Genomic DNA, 19,843 nt, shown 5'->3' with positions numbered 1-19,843 from the left:
ATCTGTTATAGTACACTGCATTCCAGAATTTAAAGTGACAATACAATTGTTTTCGTGTCCTTTCTCTTCAGTAAAGCCTTTTACGCAATCTTTAATCACTGAAGAGGGGTATTAGGGTGGGCGTTGGTGGCCTTTATCTTCCATAAGAGATCCATTTGAAAATGGTCAAACAGTGAGTGTTTACCCTCAAACAATCAATATATAGGGTAAGACATTCCAAGGACTGCCAGCTTTGAATTGCCACATTCATAAGTTGCCTCTAGAGGGCTATATGTCCACTGTTTCCGGTCTGCCCACCAATCCCAACTTAAAAGCTGCCACAGTGACTTGCATTTTTAGGGTGTGTTGTTCTAGTCTTGTAACACAAGCGAAAATGGCAGGCACAGGCAAAGACATGCTTCTTTACTGGGGCTCAGGTAGTCCCCCTTGCTGGCGCTTGATGATAGTACTGGAGGAGAAAGGACTGTCGGACTGCGAGAAGAAGATAATTTCGTTCTCAGAGAAGGGGCACAAATCTGATGAAGTGCTTAAGTTGAACCCTCGCGGACAGGTAAATTAAATTTCTTAGAGGTTAAAGTGACAACTATGATTATTCTGTGTTTGTCAATGATCTGTAAATGAGACTGAAAAGAGTTGCATAAAAAGAAGGGTGGGGGAAGTGGGGAAGAAAAAAAACTAAACTTTGGGTGCAGTGCCTCACTTGCTTTGCTTTTCCTTCAGTCTGCAAATTTTTAAGGCTTGTGTAAAGGTTTTCATCACTTAAAAAGAATGTTGCATTCTCTTAGGATATAAGGACAGGTAATTTACTAAAATTCAAAGTAGGGATATATTAAGGCAACAGAAATCCCATACATATTGCCTTAATTTAGACAGGTGAGTCAAGTTCCACAATAAGAAAGTACTGGGTATGCGGATGTTGACTACTGCTGGGCTGGTGACTGAATGATTATTACTGTACTTCCAACTGGTGTCACCATGTCAAGCAATTTTTGTAGTTTTACGTACATCTAGTTATGTTCGAAATCATACTGCAGTCTTGAAGACCGAGTCATTTAAGCAAGCCAATAATTGAACCATTAAGTAAATATAGTAACTGTTTGCACTAAGGATGAGTAAACATTATGCAACTGCCGATTGGACTGTGTGCCATTCCTCTTCAAAGACATTAACATAATGAATTGATCTATAAGTTATACTAGTTTATTTAAAGAAAATTTTATTAATTCATTTTAATATAAACAGTACATATTATCCCACAGCTGTTGCTTCAAACAATAGGATAATTGCTTCACCTCAATATAATTACATTCTTGTAGGCCACATTCATTGTTGTATCATATATAGTTACATACCAGCCTTGGCATTGAAAACCAGTAAAATCTAAGCAGTAAAAATATGTTAATTTGTGCATTTTCAGTTTTCATTTGGCCCTTGGAATTGATTTGGCCAGTGTAGATTCTTATGGACCTACATATATAGTAGGTCAAACTAAGGGTCAAACATTTCCATCACAGATTAACTAAATTAATTGACATGTTGATTTTACTTTCAGGTTCCAACATTCAAATGTGGAAATCTTGTGATCAATGAGTCCAATGCATCATGTTTGTTTCTGGAGGTAAGAGATTGGTACATGCAATGTACGTGTAATGCTGAATATTATCATTTTATTAAATCAAATATTATACAATTTACAACTTACATTGGAGGTTTTCTATAACCAAGTCTAATTTTCATCCCTGCACTTGGATGTATATGTGAATGTTTTAGAATTTCTAATGGAATAACTTAAAATTGTTCTTAATGAATCACTGTTCATTTAAACCACCATGTCTTTCTGACATCCCAGAAGGTATATACATCCTTTTATTTGAAAGCTTTTATCATTTTTAAGGCCTGAACTGGGAATTCAAGATAAATTTAATAGCTTTTCAAGATATTTGCCTATGACATGAAAATATATATGATTTTAGGACATTTTCAAACATACATATTTTACTTTAAATCTTGTTCTCAATTTACATAATAATAGTAATTATAATATTAATAATAATTATAATAAATTTCTGTGTGGGCCTGCTCTATCTTTCAAAATTTGCTTTGAAATTAGTATACCAGTTTAGTTCCCACATGTAAATTTAAGGAGCACAGCAAACTGTTGTAAATAGGATATAATTTTTAGTACAAATTTTTCAGGACACATACAGATCTGGAACCCAGCTGATTCCCAGTGAGCCAGCCAGGAAGGCCAATGTTCTGCAGAGAATGTTTGAGGTGGAGCATTTATCATAATTTAATGTCCCCTTCCTTCCTTCCCATCCCTCAGTGGTCTGTCTGCTCTTTTCTTTCTTTCTTTTTCTTTCCTTCTTATTCTTCCTTTTTTTGATACACTCCCTCCCTACTGTCTGTCCGTTTGTCCATCTGTCTCTCTCTGTCTCTTGTTCTCCCCCTCTCTCCCCCCCCCCCCCTCCCCCCCCCCCCCCCCCCCCCACATTTACTCACGCACACACTGTTCTCTTTATGGAGTTTCTAGAGCATTAATTAATTGGATGATTTTGTTTCCTCAGGTGCCATCATTTAACAAGGTAGCCTTTGAGGATGTTCTGGGCCAATACTTTTTTGCAAAAAAGCCAGAAGATATTGACCAGGTAAACTGGACAGTTAAGCATTTGAACATTAAATATTTCAACCCCATTAAATTTATATACAGAGTGGATTAAGATCAGATAGTTGTATTAATGAACACTGAATATGAATATTTAAATAAGCACAGTATTTCAGTAAAATGATATTATGTAAAAGGTAATTGTTGCTTTAGCTTAAATTTTTTTTTTTTTTTTTTTTGGAATATGCCAGGTGAAAATTAAGAGTAAGTAGTAAAGACAAGAGAGAAGATCAAAAGAAAGTTTTATGTTGCAAAATTAAACATTTTTTTCAATAAAATATTCTATCATTCAATATGTAGTTTAATGATCTTCTTATGGTTATATTTCAGGAAAAGATGAAGAAAGGTAAGGCAGCACTGAAGGAAGAACTGGCAACGTGGGAGGGATATCTAGTGAAAGTAAGTATGCTGAGCTGTGTGCGGATTCACTAGGGAAATCATCTTATCAAACCCATTTTTGATTTAAAGGAAAAAAAAAACACCTGGCAAGAATTCCCCTGTGGTTTGTTTTTACTCAGTCCATGGTTGTGAAGTGTATTCAAGTGATAGAAGATAACTGAGTGGTTTTGCAAATGTCCACACAAAAAATAATAAATAAGTCTAAGTGAGCAAAATGGATGAAAAGAATACAATTGTAAAAAGATAAATTAGTATTTTGTCATTTTGGATAAGATAGAAGAAAATTTAAATCAATATGCTGATAAAAAAGATGTTTGAGTTGTTTCTGCCAGTAAGTGTGGAGTCCCAGTACCTTCAAGACATAGGCATTTCACCTATCTTTAATTTATATTTCTTGAAATAGTCCTAAGTAATATAAATGTGTATAGTATTTGTGTAAAGCACTAGCTGTCCTTTTTTGAAAAATTGAAAAATATATTGGTTGAATTAAGAAAACCATAGCTTTACTTGCTGTCTGCAAAAATTTTAGTTTGTGTGACAGTATTTCTAACCTTGCAGGGACGTGGGTGGTGTATTCATAGAAAGTGACAGTCCAGCCCTTGTTATGTTGTTATTGCTAAAAAAAATTCTCTTTTAAGGCAGGGGGAACTTATCTTGATGGAGGAGAGTTCACTATGGCAGACGCCTTTTTCTTCCCAACTCTGGCATTTTTAGTCCGGAATGGTCTGAAGCTTGGCCCTACATTTCCCAAGCTGGCTGCCTACTATGATGCTGTGAGCAAGCGTCCTTCTGTCCAGAAATCCTGGCCACCCCATTTTAAAGAATCAGAAGGCAAGCAACACCTGGCAGATGTGTTGTAAAGCCATATGGTGTGCCTTTTGAAATGGAGGTTTTCTTCATGCGGATTAATTTTATAGACAAAAGGAGAATATCTTATTTACTTTTAGGAAACAGGACTATTATTATCATTGTTACCATGATTATAAACCTTATAGATGCATATAAATCAATTTTTTGCCACAAAAGCCAACCAAATGCCAGCATATAGTTTCAAGTAGTATAATTAAGAGTATTACCAAAAGGCATTGTTTAATTTTACCCGAAAATGTTTGAATGGATTTCTGTGCTGTATGTCAATGAGGCAGAAAAGTAGGTCACGAAAGTAGGTTAAAATTCAGACCAAAAATTTAAAGAAAGGAGCAGTCTAAAGCTCTTTTACAGATGATCGAATGATCCATTCAGTTTATCCCTTCGCATGTCAAATTTACTCGAGTCATATAAGAAACTAGTAGAAGTGGTTTATATGTGTTACTGGGAATCCATGCTCCATCGATGCTTGGTTCGTATGTACCTTTAAAACCATTTTAACCAAAATTAAATAAAAATTAAATTTTATTTTCACGTAAACAACCAGTTAAATAGACCAAAGATGCCCTACATCACTTGTTGAGGAATGTAGAATAGCGCTTTGCAACAATAAACACGACTTTTTGGGGTCAAATTCAAAATCAAGGACTTCCACTTATAATTATTGATGTAGATAGTACTGGACTGAAATATTGTCATGTTCCATGTATTTATTTCATAGTTTAGAATATAATATGCAATTAATGAATCTGTGGCATATATCAGTGCTCTAAATGATGTATTTACAAAGAATGTCTGTGTTTGTGGTATGTGTGAGCAGGCTACAGTGATGCAGTGGAGAGAACGCAGTAGGGAGACATTCAGAATAGATGATTCCAGTACTAACTGATCTGCCGACTAAATATGACCGACCACACTTCAAAAGAGATGATGCTGATGGTCTCTCTGCCTCCACACGTCGTTGCTGCAGGGGCCTAGCAATTAAACCTCGGAGCTGAGATTTGATCTGTTTTATGGCGTGTGTGGAAGCAGGGATACACCCATCCACCCCTGTACCCAAAGAATGATGATGATAACTGAACAGACAAGTGGTTTATAATGACTAAAAAAAACAAAAAACAATATTCAATGTTTATCATAATGTTTTGTATTTTGCATAAATAGTAAAGTGAACATGTTACGATCCAACCCCTATATTTTAGATGGTTAATAAGTCCAGCAGGCGGTGCTAGATTGGAACAATAGAAATTGATTTTGTAAAAAAAAAAATTTCAAAGCTGGACAAGCCCTTCGTAAAAAAAAAAAAATCTGGCTGTAGTCATGGATCTATGAGCAAAAATCAAGCAACCTTAACTGTAATTTAATATAATTGTCTATCCCTGCTTGTTTTCACAATTTTAACTAAGTTCTCAACAAGTATGGTTATTACTTCATCTTTTCAATGGACAAAAATGATCAAATTTTGTGATACATAATTTTATAATCACAAGAATAATATAATTATACAGCAGTTGTGGTGTATAGAGTAGTCAATTCTTTAATTTTGTTATTACTACTCAATAGGAATGCTTTAATTTAAGAAATTCTGCCTTAAAAATACAGTGTCTGTAAAATTCACAATTTTCCCCCCATTGAAAAGATTGGGTAATTACAGTATCCTTAGTGTCGTATCTACTTTAACCCTAGCTGCCAGCTACAAGCTATCACTTTCATTTTGCCATTGTTTTTACATATTGGCGTCTAAAAAAATCTCACAACTGAGGTCATTTGGTATCCTTACAAAAAATTGCACAATGGAGCAAATTGCAGCCTCCAAAGCCACTAGCAGACAGAGACTATTAGGTTACACTCATTTGGGCTCCAAATCTAAATAATTCTGAGGGATAAAAAATAAGATACTTGCATTTGAAGAGCACCACTAAAATACCCACTATAATGACTCCTTAAAACATTGTGTTGAATTTCTAAACATGTAAACTGTATGATGAATGCTTTCATCATAAGACAATACAAATATGATAACCAATTAGTTCAAACCAGAATATATAATATTTGAACTGATGTTGTAGGTTATGTCTTCTGGCTGTAAAAAAAATATTTATGCATTTTTTTCTTTAAATTTCAGTACACACACTGGTGACGCAGTGAAAGATTTTTATGTTATTATAATTAAAGCTAGCTTGACACCACCAATGCCATCATCATGATGCAATGAATGCATTAATAATTGAACAAACACAAAACCATGTTTATAAGACATACACATAACCCACAAAATCCATGTAGAAAAAATATTCTATTTCTTTAAAATCTTCATATGTATCATTACATACAGTGTTAGAAATTAACGCTGGACCGTCTGCCCGTGGCTGAAAACTTCTCAGCCCCTTCTGAAAGTTGTACATAACACTGACAACTTTCAAAACGGGCTAAGAAGTTTTCCCACCTGGCAGGCATTCGAGCCAGCTACTTCTCAAGATGGCTGAACTTTTGGTCCAGCAACTGATTTTCCTAAGAGGCAAACACTGATTACATATAAAATACACACTACAGTCACTTCAAGAAAATCTATAATTTAGTGTGTGTTCTCTCTTAGGAAGTCGATGTGAAGACTATGTTTTTTCAAAAAGTTAATTTTTTGAGGTAACAGCTGCCCTATATAATGCCTTTCTCATCTCATCTGCAGCACAGATCTGGACAAAATGTTACTATAAAACATTTCCCTGAAAGGATTATTTATAAGGAATGGTATTATGATCATCAACCTTACACAACATTTTCCTATTCTACATTTAGAATCATAAATCAAAATTTAGATATATTAAGATACAAACCTTTTCTTGACTATCTGAAACAAACTATTACTAGCCAGAACACTGCCACAAATCAAATATCTGTTTGCATTCTGCAATGTACCTATGCAAGTTTAATGTAAAAGACTTTTGTAATACATCCCATAGTCCCTCCCTGTAAACAGTTTTCTAAGTTCTTATTAAACATCATCACAAGCAGTATTTAATATCAGCCAGTGATATCTAAAATTACAAGCGGAATAAGAAATATCTCTACAGCTGCTGGTGGGGAAAACAACACATGAAATATTTAATAAACTATGAGAATTTTGACATCTTTGTGTACTGTAAAAGCACAGATATCAGTATTAGGGACAAAGGAAAAAAATAAATGCACAAGTGACAATAACAATTTATCTATAAAATGAAATGGTTGTCTAAAATCACAGTCAATGACCAAAAGCAAGTGTCTTTATAACTGTTACAATGAATACGTTTAGAGCCAGCCAGTGAACACTGAATGTTTGGTGAGTAAAAATTGTTAATTTTAATTTAAAATTAATGTAGTTCTGAAAGGACATTTCTGATCTTACATGTACACCCTTAACAAGTTAGTAAGAGAAGTTCTTTTTTTTAGATGAGAATCGACATTTTCTTATATAAAAACCTATTTATAAAGAAAGTTTAAGGGATTGGGTAAAGGTTGGGGGAGGGGGGAGAATGGCTGACACATTGCACACAATGACCATGAGCTGCTCAAACCATTTGCATGTACATTAACACCTTATGGTAAAAGAAAATGCATCACCAATGCTGGCCTTTTACACTGGAAGCACCCAGGAAATGTCACTGGCTTATGAGCACATCTCAGTTGAACCCGGTAAACTACCAAACTTCAACTCAACCATGGACAAAATTAGGAATATTATGTCCAAGACTCTACTAACAATGTCACAGTTGAGACAAAATCGCACATGTATCATATTAAAAGTCTGCATAATCAGCTCATTCCTAAACTATAAAAATTCTGAATGGCCCATGTCCCCTACTTGGAGACACATTAAAAATTAAAATAAATATCAGTTTGACCAGAGGCTATTGGACAGCGGGCTTGGCCAGCTGTGGGTAGTGTCTATAGTACCAAACTTGGAATAAGATGCCAATGTCTATGGACACTTGGATTAACCCACATATCCAGAACTGCGGAGGTGCCTCACGAAGGATGAAGTATACTGTCTTAAAAACATCCCCACACGTCCACATTGAGACCATTTTGATGCTGAAATGAGAATGAAAAGATCTGGCATTAATAGGGGAAAAATTAAATGCAAATTATACTGTATGGCATTTCATATTCTTGACCACATAACCTTTCTTACTCGATCGCCCCTGCAGCATCCCTGTGACGAACATTATAATATAGTCTAAAGAACACAATTGCCATTAGCCAAGATTTAGGCAGGTCAAGGTCATGTAATTAGGAAGATAAATTTGAGATTTTCGATGTTTGTCCATTCAATTAAAAAGTTTTATAAATAAATCCGATACATTGTCTCTTCATAGAAAGAGGTGGTGTCAGTCTGTGCCAAGGTAATCAATCACCCAGGTGACTCCAAAACACTCATTACAAACATGGACTGGGATTTTTTTACTGAGAGCCATATGGGCTGTTCTTACAGCAATTTTGTCAAAACTTTTGTGTGCCGCATGCAATAACAAGAAGTAGTATCAAGTGCAATACCACTTAACTCTAATATTAATATGACTTATTTTTTGAACCATTAAAGTCTTAGGTTCAGGACTGTTTTTATATCCACCCATTATAATTATAATATAGTCATTTTACACAGTTAATATCTACCTCATTCCTATTGTGGACTTTTTCTCCCAGTTCCTATGAAACTGTGGTGCTCCTAACATGGCCTCTGCAAACACTGCAGAAAAGCCTATAAACTCTATAACAATCTTGATGTCTATACATATATATGTGATGAAGCCCACCAGCAAACTAAACAACAGGAGGAACTCGATGTAGCTGCCAAAGTCTGTCCATCTCCAAAAGTACTGGAGCTCAAAATCTGTAAGAGAGAGAAAACAAAAGTCCATGATTGAAAAGCTTATTAATTATTACTTTCATGATTGAGCCTTTTAAAATTGGCAAATTTCCTGGCAACTTTCAGTGAATTTATGTTTTATGGATTATTTTAATGTTCCAGTCTTAATAAGTACGTTTCCATGTAACACTGATTTAATGTCTACTTTTGGATATGGCATATTCCTTGACTAAAACATGACACATTAGTTTAAAATTTGCTCCATTCAGGACTTTTGTTTACAATGTGTACAAAAGAGCACCCTCTTTTAATTCTTAGCATTGTTATTATTCACCGTTGTTATTTGTAACATGGTTGAGTAAGTTGAACAAGAAATGCACTATTTGAGAATGTCTTCAGCAGAGAGCACAAAATAAGTTTAAATTTTGGGAATTGGTTATTTACAAATGATTATTTCCTTTGCACTGTTCTCATACAAGTTAATAATATTATGTGTTGACAGCATTACCTAAAGGTCAAGGATAAAATATTTTCTAAACACATTCCATATTCAAATGTAATCAGTTATATGAATGTTATGGACTCATAAGATAGAATACCATGTTAATATTAATAAGCACATGCGCAGAAGCATCCATGAAGTCCATAAAAATATATATATTTTTTGCAATGCTGTTAATCACAGAAATTGCACATGACAACACATTAACAACATCAGTAAAAATGGCCATAAAAGTAAAGTGTATCTGTAAAACTCTTATGAACAACTATATATAATATTTTGGCCTTATTGCACTTGCCCGCACGCACCAAACAAACACATACACATGGACCAAGTGCTGTTTATAATTATATATATAGGGATATTGATAAATAACAGACAATATGTGCATGTCGCTAGTAATTAATTCTTACCTATAATTGTGAAACAACTGTTTAAGTTGCATAGGACCACAACATAGTTGAACAACAGTAAAATAATTTCACACAATATTTCTCAAGAAGTATTCTGGATATCATTTCCAGTTTGGACTGTTCAAAATTTGTAATGAAATTTAAAAAAAAGAAAATATTATCAATGCTGATTTAACAATTAAGAAATAAATAACTTGACAATAATTCTTTAAATAATTTTAATTTAAATATTATTTAGAAATCATCTAAATCACTAACATCTGCAGAATTTTTGGTTTCACAACCTTCCTGAACAAAAATATGATACATAACATATCACGTTCACTAAAAATTTCATAAATTTACATTCAATCCAATTTCAAAAATTCATCCACTTCTTAAAATAAATTCCAAGAAGGCATTGGTTTACAACAATTTGCAAATAATTAAGACACTAAGATTTAATGAAGCACAAAATGAAGCCTTCTGACAAACTAGATTGATGCTATTAATGCAAGTTATCTTGTAAAAAAGAATCATAAAGCTGGTCACAGGTTTGGAGACCACAGGCCCATATCATGAAATAGGTCAATATTCCAATTATGAACAATGCCAAAAAGACATGCGTGTGAAAACTGTTGTTTTAAGTATAGTACCCAAAAGAACTTGCAATACAATATAATCATGTGATAGTAAGAGTTAGATGAAAAGAGAAAAACAATGTCTCAATTAGATGCACTATGTAACTTTGTGGGAATTTACTAGCAATATGCCCCTTTCTATAATATATCCTGATATGAATATTTCAAATACTCCTGATCATGGATAATGATAAAAATCACAGGCTATTCACGGCACTGTTGCAACTGAAATTTCTGAAGACTTCACCCAAGAAGAAGGCAGTTTGATTGCAATCATACGGGAGTCTGTGTTATTCCTCACCTCTGTGTTAAACATTTCTTCTCTTATCTTTTTCCGCTTATTATTATTATTAATATGAATTGCCTAGAATGTGGATGCAATCAAATGTCTATTTCCTGGAACTAGTCTAAACAAAGTTCAAGTTGAAACTTCGCTGACAATTGCAAGAGAGACTCCATGATATCATGTTGAGTCTTCCTCAAACAAACAAACACATAATAATAATCATAATAATAAACAAATAAAATAAATAAGATAAATAAATAAGATATAGAATTTGTTCTACATAAAGCAAAACTACAAGTCTAGAGTTAGAAGCACAGTTCACATTATCCAAAAAGCATGGGTAAAAGACACCTGGCAAAACATTTCAACACAGACAAGATCACATTTGTTGCAGGTTCTTCAAAATTGGATTTGCAAACATGCATTGCTGGTCAGTAGAGTTAATACAGCACATACAGGTGTTTTAGTTTCATAGCAATTTTTGGGGATGCAAAATGTGCTACCAAAAGAGTTTCTTGCTACACCGCTAGCACTAACAGAATGCACTGTAGATGGCGTTGCTGTGCAGATGGTGGCGAGCATGGCAGGCAGCAGCGGGTACCTACCAGTGAGAGTGCGAACCACGGGATTTTGGTGAGGCATCCGTATGGCCAAATCGGCATGATTTATATGTTCATCACTGCGACTACGCTTACTCTCTGCCACACGCAAGACACACAGAAAAACAATGAAGTGAAGACGTATTTGAAGTGAAGGACAAAAACATTATGTAAAAATTTATCTAAGTATGTTAAAACTGTTAAATTGTAGACAATGTGATGATGAAATCCACCAATTTTATCAACTTATAACAATTCTACATAAAACACTGCAACTTTAAATATCTACAAGATATAAAAGATACTATGCAAGATTTATAAAGTTAGTGAGTCAAATATAAATCATAACACCTAAGCAAAAGACAATGTTAAAACAGGTCAATACTCATAGCTGCTGCAGCAACATATTAATTTTTCTCTTTTTCTCACTCTGAACAGGTTGTTATCAGAATTTTCAGCACACCAATGGACATCTTTTTAAAAAAATCTACAAGCCTTTTGCATCATTACCAAGTACGCTTTTATCACAGACCACATTTATTCATCTTAATTTTACACTAAGTGCCAATTTTTTCACAGAAAAAAATTTCAACATGTCAGTAAGAACACAAAGAAACACCACAAACAGTTAACAATTTACTAAACACAAAATATTCTGTTTCACAGAAATGATCAGATACATAGTTCAACAAATAACAAAAAATATTTCAGAAATCAAGGAGCACTTTTTAGGAAACGTCATATGTCACAAGTTTGTTTACACTTCAACTACTCTCATTCAACCTCATTAACATTGATTATTTATGATGTGCATGTAGTTTCCTGCATTCATAAAATATAATGTGCACACAATGACAGCTGCTTTCAAACTATATGGAATTGCTTGAAAATAAATAACGGGATAATGTGATAATATGGTTGCCATACCTCCAATAAAATATTTTTAAAAAAATTATAAGACGGAAAAAAGTCCCTTCCTTATTCAACAACACAGTTTTAAAACAGTAATCAGATCAAAATGACTGCCAAAATTAAACAACAACATAAATATGATATGTATTTTTATCTAAGCAGATAATTAATACTCACCTGTCAAAGTTCTAGGTTTTCCTTGCAAAATTTCTGACCTATTTTTCACACGTACGCACAGCTCAATCATAGACAGCATACAGAATATCATTACTATGCTCTGTGCTAATAGAGGCAGCTCAAAATGCTTACCAAACCTGAAAATGAACACATATTTACACATATATATTTACTATACTAAATACAAATATCATGCAACAACTGTGTGATCATTACATAAATGTGAATGATGAAAATAAAAAGGACAAATGCATATCAAATCAAGGTGGCAGTCCTGTCACAAAGGCAGTATATTTGCCAATATTGTGGGTAATATATTTCTCCAAATTGTTTTGCAATAATATTGTATATTCTTTAAATGCACCAAAATTGAGAATATTGAGCCCAACGAATTATGATACACGTATTCAGCACTCCCTCCTTCCCAATAACACCTGTTATGTGGTGGAAAATGTGTTCATCTGTTGAAGGAATGTAACCATTCAGGGGCGGATTCAGGCCGTCTTCAGGGTCTTCCGGAAGACGGTCAGATTTTCAAGTTTACATTGACGGGTATCTATTTTTTCTGTCGGAAAACTGTCAAAAATGGTGGATGAATCAATAAAGATAATTTGGATGACTGTCAGAAAATATCTCTGGATCCACCCCTGCCATTCAACAGATACATTTACCTTAAAATATACAGGTCTGTTGTGTATCAAAACATATGAGGGGATGCCTTTCTATTTTTAACCCAAAACATCAAATATGAGCTGGTACTAGAGTATGATCAAAATCCTCACCAGAATAATATCCTAAGAATGTTTGCAATAAGTAATGTCAAACAGACAAATGTTGAAAATCCATCAGCATTCATAGTCCTCCTAATGTCCCTGTACTGAGGTATAAAAGGCACCACACCACCAAATATCATTGCTCCTGAGGCAGTCCAAGATATGAGATTGAACAGGGTTATTTCTGGCAGATGAAGATCTTTCAGCTGGCCTATGTTTAGATCAAGCTGATCCATGCTGGTCCCACGTGGAGCCCTGGATGCTCCCAAGTGTTCAGGAATTTGCTCTGTGGCTAATGGGTGAGTGACCTGTAAGACATAGAGATAAGGTATCTGTGTAGTCAAATAAGATAAAGTAAGATATTCAAAGTAAACAGTGTAGCACTATGTAACTGCTGTATCTGTGTATTCAAATAAGATAAAGTAAGAGTTTTAAAGTAAATAGTGTAGCACTATGAATCTCTTGTAAATGACATGGACTGCCTCTTGCGTGAAAATTAACCATGATATTGACTGCTTTTATATGTAGTCAAGCAGAACATCGATGGCTGTCAACTTTGCATATATTTATAATGATTATTTCTCTATTTGCCAAGTGAAATGTTTGTATATTTGTAGTTGTCCACTTTGTGTAATATGTTTAATGAGTTTCTTTATCAATTTCATTGATTTAATTGTGCTTTATTTTTGAATGTTTTATCTATTAATTCTCTTGTTTTATAAGCTTTCACTAGGTGGATAATCCACAGTAAGTTGACTAAGTCTAAGCAGATCATTTCTAATCCACGATAAACATCCAAGATGAAAGTAAATTGCATAACTAATCTACTAGCATCTGAATATCACAAATGAACACATGAATGAATTTTTAAAAACCTCAAATTTCACAGACTTAGAGAGCATTCACAACGAGAAGAGACAAGTTCTAGCAAGGCTGAGACTAAATATGGCGGACCTACATGAAAGGAAGACCATGTAATCCTTAAATGGTCTCTCAATGAATGTCTTTCAAGTTACATTAAAAAATTTTGGGGCATTCTGGGTAAATACTAAAGTAGTCAGTATAATTTTGCTGAAAAAGTTTTCAATCTGTAAGTATCTTAGGTGATATTCTCCCATTTCCTTACATGTCCACTTTTTAAACGCTAACGCTATTATTAATCAGTTATAAATAAGTATTAACAAGTCTATATACCGGTAAGCATTTGCTTGTGATCTTCCACGTCCCAATATTACCATGAAGTATTATTACTTGGCCATAATTACTTAGTAGAGGCTGGGCGAGTACGTGATTACGCCATCATTATTCAGGCTGTATGAGTATCTAATCCAAGAGCGTTCATTAAAATATTCCAAACAATCAACACAATACATTTTTACAGAATTCGTGAACTTTTCACTTACCTGCTCACTGTAGTTTCAACTCAACAGCTTGCCAAGAGATTAATCTGTCTGTGGTCCACCATATTGGAATATCATCGGAGCGAATTATTGCTTACATTTTGATTGGTCAAAAATATTGAGAAGCCAAAGGCGCGAGTCTTGAACAAGTCAAACGTGCTTTTCCAGGCCATGGTGTTCAGATGTTTATTGTGTGAAAGAAAAAAAAGCCTTAAGAATTTAGCCATTTCGTCTTTATCATCAAGGTATACTAGTAATATCCTCTTACAAAACCACTGAAAATTAAAAGTCCTATTTTTCTAATATATATACTTTCACGCATTTCTAGTTTTATTCTTAGAAGTTAGAGCGACTAAAAATGAAAAAACAAAACCAAAAAATTGTAATTCACATTTCCAGGAAAACTTCAACTATGCCATATAAGCCACCAACAAGTACCTCTTGCCTTAATTTAACTTCCTGAATTCATTTCACAATCAATACTTTTTTTCAAGTTTTGTATCATGATCAATTTCCAACTGATATTATATTATATATTATATTAAAAGATGATGCATGAAATTCAGTTTAAAGAATATTTTGAAATGTGATCTTAAAGCATATGAGAAGATAACAGCAGATCTTGCCAACACAGTTTATTGATTGTGCATTCATTGATTGAAGTTTTTATTATTAATCTGTTTCATAGTTTTCCTTTAGATTGAGGTCATAGTGACATCGCAAGAATCACATGTTCAGTTAGACAAACTGCAAAAGCTGATTCAGAACTGGTGAAAAGAGAGACACCCCTGATGCAATCACTATTAATTTTGCTGTTGTGTGCCTTAAGGCCCAAATTTTTGGTACATAATACGGGTCTTGTTTAATGACGAATGGTATGGTGTCACATTTTTCATGTTTTTCTCCCTAAAAGAGCAATATTCTTAATGTTTCAGAAGATTCTTTTAACCTTCCCTGGTGCTAAAACAAGTATTACTATTTTAAGATATAACATATTTATTTTCAAATTATAATATCAAGATATGAATCGACTCGCTTGTGTAGTTTTATGGTTTTAAATTATGTCTAATGTGTCACAAGTGGCTATGTGTTTTTATCCATTTTGGGTGAGTTTTTTATAAAAGATATTTAGTTTGGCTGTTCTAACAACTGAGCAACTTATCCCTGTACTGTTACTTAAGCAGCAGCAGCATCTAGGTGACATTTTCTGTTCACTACAGACCTTGTTGAGATTTTATGCCAAAGGAAGCTCTTGATATACCTTGTTTAATGGAAATCATCTGACATAGCATAAAAAAAAGAGTCTCTTGGCATTGCATTGTGTCCTGTGAGACTATAAAACAAGTGAGAATCTTTGACAATGAACTTAACTTAAAGTAATGTTGCAAGCCAAAGCAATCTTTCATCTTGAAGTCTGGCAGATGTGATAAGGACCCTCAAACTAGTTGTGACGAGAATGTTGTCAGAAAGTGATACAAATTAAAGAAATTCACAAAACATGCCAAAAAGCACCATGGTGCTAAAGACTGTTATTCTACAGAAATTTCAGGAAATGGTCTGGAAAACACCCACACATGAATTCTGGCAGTTTTAATTTATTATCATATTTATTGCAACACAACACCCGCTAGTATGCCAATATTTCTGGCCACACTCTCCTTCAAATCTTGATTTTATGCAAAGTCACCAGACGTTGAGCTATCTAGGATGACTCTCATGTCTTTTAAACTGCTTGGGAAATCACAATGTCAGTTTATAGATATGGCATCAGGTTCTACATTTCAGCCATCCAAGCTAGGTCAGTTTGTGAAAATGACCTCAGTTGAAGACACTGGATCTCTCTCTACATGCTCATGCCAACTGATCCTGCAGTTCCTCCTGTTTGCAGCTGTGCTCTGTTGTCTTTCAGAGTGATTACTCGCCTTGGGAAGCCATCAGTTTCAACAAAGAGATATCTGTATTCGTATTTATTGTTGTCGTTCTGAAATGAATACCCAAAATACATTATCATATGTGAAACAGTAAATTCCATCAAATATACCCATACTTAAAAAACAAAACGTGTGTGCTTGTGTTAGAACATATGTGTTTGTCTGCTGCACTAGATGAACAGATACGCTCTGAATCCCAAATTAATAAATCTCAGAGTTTAAAGCCAAAGCAATATTTTATCTTGAAGCCTGCTAAATGTGACATTGATTTTTATGTGAAATGTGTTAGGTGTGCTCAAGCTTTCCATTGACAACACAATCACATCATATGTCACATCATCCTAGGAAATAAGTAAAACTGTTGTGGCAAGCAGCATCTGTCAGCTATGACCTCGTTCTGCTATGTTTGTCCTACCTTTCTGACCTCCACGTGAGCTGTGGCCCTTTCTCTCTTTCCTTTCAAGTAAAACTGAAGTCTCATATGTTGATGGCCTTGAAACTCGTAAATTGTATGCCTGGAACAGGAAATTGAAGGAAAAGGTTATATATCATTATACACTTGTTGGAATAGTAAAAATAGTTAGTGTGTGCATCATTTAGAGGGATAGAGATATGATACTTTTAAATTCATGTAAACACTGTGAAAGCCCAAGAAAAATATCAACCAACAGTAACAATTAACAATGGATTAAAAATAAATTTAAATAACATATTTTATCCAATTTTGTACCTGATGTGTCTCCTGCGTCCTCTTCCTGAGGTTTCACCATGAGCTTTAAGTGGCTTGCCCAATGCTTCTTGTACCTTAAAACATTAACAAATGTATACAACACACTGTCACAGAGAGCGAGAGAGAGAGAGAGAAAGAGAGCACATATACTCTGGCAACAAATAATCATATCCTTATAGTAACTATATCTTTACTAGTAAATCAGAACTTACTCTTGTATCTTTCAAGCATATGTCCATGGCTTCTTCATATATTCCATATGGACTTTCTCGAGAGAACAGTTCTCGATACACGAAGTAAAATAAACTACCTGTTATAAGAAAGAAATTAGTTGGAAAAGTTCATTACATGAGTCAGCAAATTATGCCACCATAAAATAATATATCTACTGAAAACTTCTCTTCACCGACTTCTGATGCAAGGAGTGGTTTTGAAAGCCAAGGTAATTGCTTATTAACTATAGTTGAATGCCATTTTACAGTTATGGTTTCTTTAATGATTATATCTTTATACATTAGCACATATTATTAATAGCAGTAAGTGTAAATAACAGTGCTTGTTCATAACTTTTTGTGCTAGTACAATTTTAGCAAGATCGCACACAGAATTGGAATTAAAATTTGTACAGTTTGACATGTCTAAACAGGACAATAATGTATATGATTACCTGTAGCACCTAATCCCAGAATTATCCACAAGCCAAGAACAGAATCCTTTCCAACACGGCCGACTGAAAAAAATGTACATGAAATAAGTATTAACCAAGCAAGTACTTGTAAGATATGAAAAAAAATGAAACAGATTATAGGGCTGCTCCCGTTTGTCATACAATGCAGGCAAAAGCATATTTATAACATAAGTCAAACTTATAGTACAGTACCTTTCTGTGCGGTTGAAAGCTCTGAAAACGGGCGGTTTTCTGGGTCCGTCTCCACGACACTGCGCTCTCTTTTATCATGTTGTCCACTGTCTGACTTAAAACGAACAACTGTTTGTGTGATCGATGTTTTTGCACAAGTATTTACTGCCGAACTGGTCAACTTAATGTCGCTGGCATGACTTCCAGGCGCCGTGACATTAATGTAGAACCTGGCACATAAACGGGTGACAGTTTTATCTGAAAGCTGCACATTTTGCCTAAATATGCATATTCTAAGTCTGGCGTAATTCATGAAACCTGACGTCGCCATTCTACTCATGCTAACCTACATATTTGCCCGAAAGAGTTCTAAAATATCACACCTTATCAAGCCACCGGTAAACGGAAGTGTTTGCCGAAGCCTGGGCCACACTGCGCCCGTATGAAACAAGGACCGGAAACCGAGGCTGCCTCTTACAGTAGGCCTAGTACAGCAAAAGAGTCGTGCGTTTTGATGCGTTTTGATGTGCGTTTTGATGTTCACAGCATGCAAAGACCGTCACAACCCGAATCACCCAGTTTTATACCATGTCATTGATAATTCACGTAAATCCAGAAAAACAGAAGACTGGTTTAACAATGCGAACCATCTCTCCCCCCCCCCCCCCCCCCCCCCCCACTATAGGTGCCTAAATGCCTCCAAATGGGATGGCCAGTGCGATCTGAGTATCAGAACATTGGCGGAACATTTCTGAATACGCGTGGAATAGAGTTGCGAATCCAGGATTATTTGAAGGGGGGGGGGGGGGGAGGTCAGCGGATGCGAGGTGTGGGGTTCTTTTTTTGACTCCATGCTGACATGGCTGTGTGATCTGGCACAGTGTTAATTATGCCCTTAGCAAAATATCAGACCTGTCCCAAACTCTTTTGCAAACTTGCTGCTAAATTGCAAGACGTTCTGTACTTTCTTGCAAACTTAATGCAAACTTAAGACGTTCTTGCAAATTTGCTGCTCATTTGCTGCAAATTTGCTAGAACAAAAATACTTTCTTGCAAACCTGCTGCAAATTTTAGATGTCCTTGCAAATTTGCCGCAAATTGGCAGCAGTACATTTTTTTCTTGCGAACTACTGAAAACTGCATGGTTGCCGCTAACTAAAATTAATTTTGCAGCAAATTTGCTGCAATATTGCTGCAAACTTTTCATTTTGCCAAGGGTGGTTGGGGGGGGGGGGGGTTAATGGCAATTTCCAGACAGAACTCGTGGTGATAGGTGGGAATCTGCCTGGCCGGAGGTACATTGCAGGCTGCAGAGATGAAGTTCCTACCCATGGACAAAATAATCTGGTTATTTTGTCCACATCCAACCCAACGCTTGCTCCAGCAGGGCCACGATAAATCCGGATAAATCCGGATAGTATAGGCGTACCTACAAGCAGAAGAAGACCAGGCCCGTAGCCAGCAATTTCCAAAGCGGGGGGTGGGGGGTGTCTTTTTCTGAAAAAATGGACCTTTTCCCATAAAAGCTTAATGTAACTAGATCAAATTTTACCCAGAGTGGACCTTTTCCCAGCAAAAGAGGCGGTTCTTTCGAACCCCCGACTCCCCCCCCCCCCCCCCCCACAACTATGGGCCTGAAGACACTTGTCAGTTGTCAGCTATATTTAGTCCGCGGATCAGTAAGTCCTCGGATCATCTGTTCTGAATGCACTCACAGAACACTTGGTTTTTTTTTAATTAATTAATTAATTGATTAATTATTTATTTATTTATTTATTTATTTATTTATTTATTTATTTTTACCGAAACCAGACCGTAGTAGGCCTACTCGGAATCTTCTTTGAGGGCTCTTAGAGAAAACGTT

General features: G+C 35.1%; 3 protein-coding genes across 4 annotated transcripts; 1 reads left to right on the top strand and 2 right to left on the bottom strand.

The window, feature by feature from the left end:
- Positions 1-177: 177 nt before the first annotated feature.
- LOC106153335 (glutathione S-transferase A) lies at positions 178-4,576 on the top strand. Its single transcript, XM_013527220.3, has 6 exons — positions 178-550; positions 1,553-1,618; positions 2,197-2,274; positions 2,568-2,648; positions 2,996-3,064; positions 3,703-4,576. Exons 1-6 carry the CDS (start codon positions 272-274, stop codon positions 3,922-3,924), a joined length of 795 nt encoding a protein of 264 aa, XP_013382674.2. The 5' UTR covers positions 178-271; the 3' UTR covers positions 3,925-4,576.
- A 479-nt stretch (positions 4,577-5,055) lies between these two features.
- LOC106153334 (solute carrier family 66 member 2) lies at positions 5,056-14,619 on the bottom strand. Of its 2 annotated transcripts, XM_013527217.3 has the most exons (6): positions 14,463-14,619; positions 13,069-13,367; positions 12,287-12,423; positions 11,204-11,296; positions 8,585-8,801; positions 5,056-8,002 (listed from the first exon to the last, which is right to left on the bottom strand). In XM_013527217.3, exons 2-6 carry the CDS (start codon positions 13,293-13,295, stop codon positions 7,819-7,821), a joined length of 858 nt encoding a protein of 285 aa, XP_013382671.2. In that variant the 5' UTR covers positions 13,296-13,367; positions 14,463-14,619; the 3' UTR covers positions 5,056-7,818. The 2 variants fall into 2 exon arrangements, with proteins under 2 accessions (XP_013382671.2, XP_013382673.2); XM_013527219.3 differs by lacking the exon at positions 11,204-11,296.
- A 1,419-nt stretch (positions 14,620-16,038) lies between these two features.
- LOC106153336 (mitochondrial import inner membrane translocase subunit Tim21) lies at positions 16,039-18,414 on the bottom strand. The gene is made up of 6 exons (XM_087010669.1): positions 18,001-18,414; positions 17,788-17,850; positions 17,333-17,430; positions 17,121-17,194; positions 16,806-16,905; positions 16,039-16,440 (listed from the first exon to the last, which is right to left on the bottom strand). Exons 1-6 carry the CDS (start codon positions 18,317-18,319, stop codon positions 16,303-16,305), a joined length of 792 nt encoding a protein of 263 aa, XP_086866795.1. The 5' UTR covers positions 18,320-18,414; the 3' UTR covers positions 16,039-16,302.
- Between the last annotated feature and the right edge of the window lie 1,429 nt (positions 18,415-19,843).

The sequence above is a fragment of the Lingula anatina genome, chromosome 4 (genome assembly GCF_051362555.1).
Source record: "Lingula anatina isolate TDL-2025a chromosome 4, LinAna3.0, whole genome shotgun sequence".
Taxonomy (NCBI): Eukaryota; Metazoa; Brachiopoda; class Lingulata; order Lingulida; family Lingulidae; genus Lingula; species Lingula anatina.
This window is presented reverse-complemented; position numbering and strand designations above follow the sequence as displayed.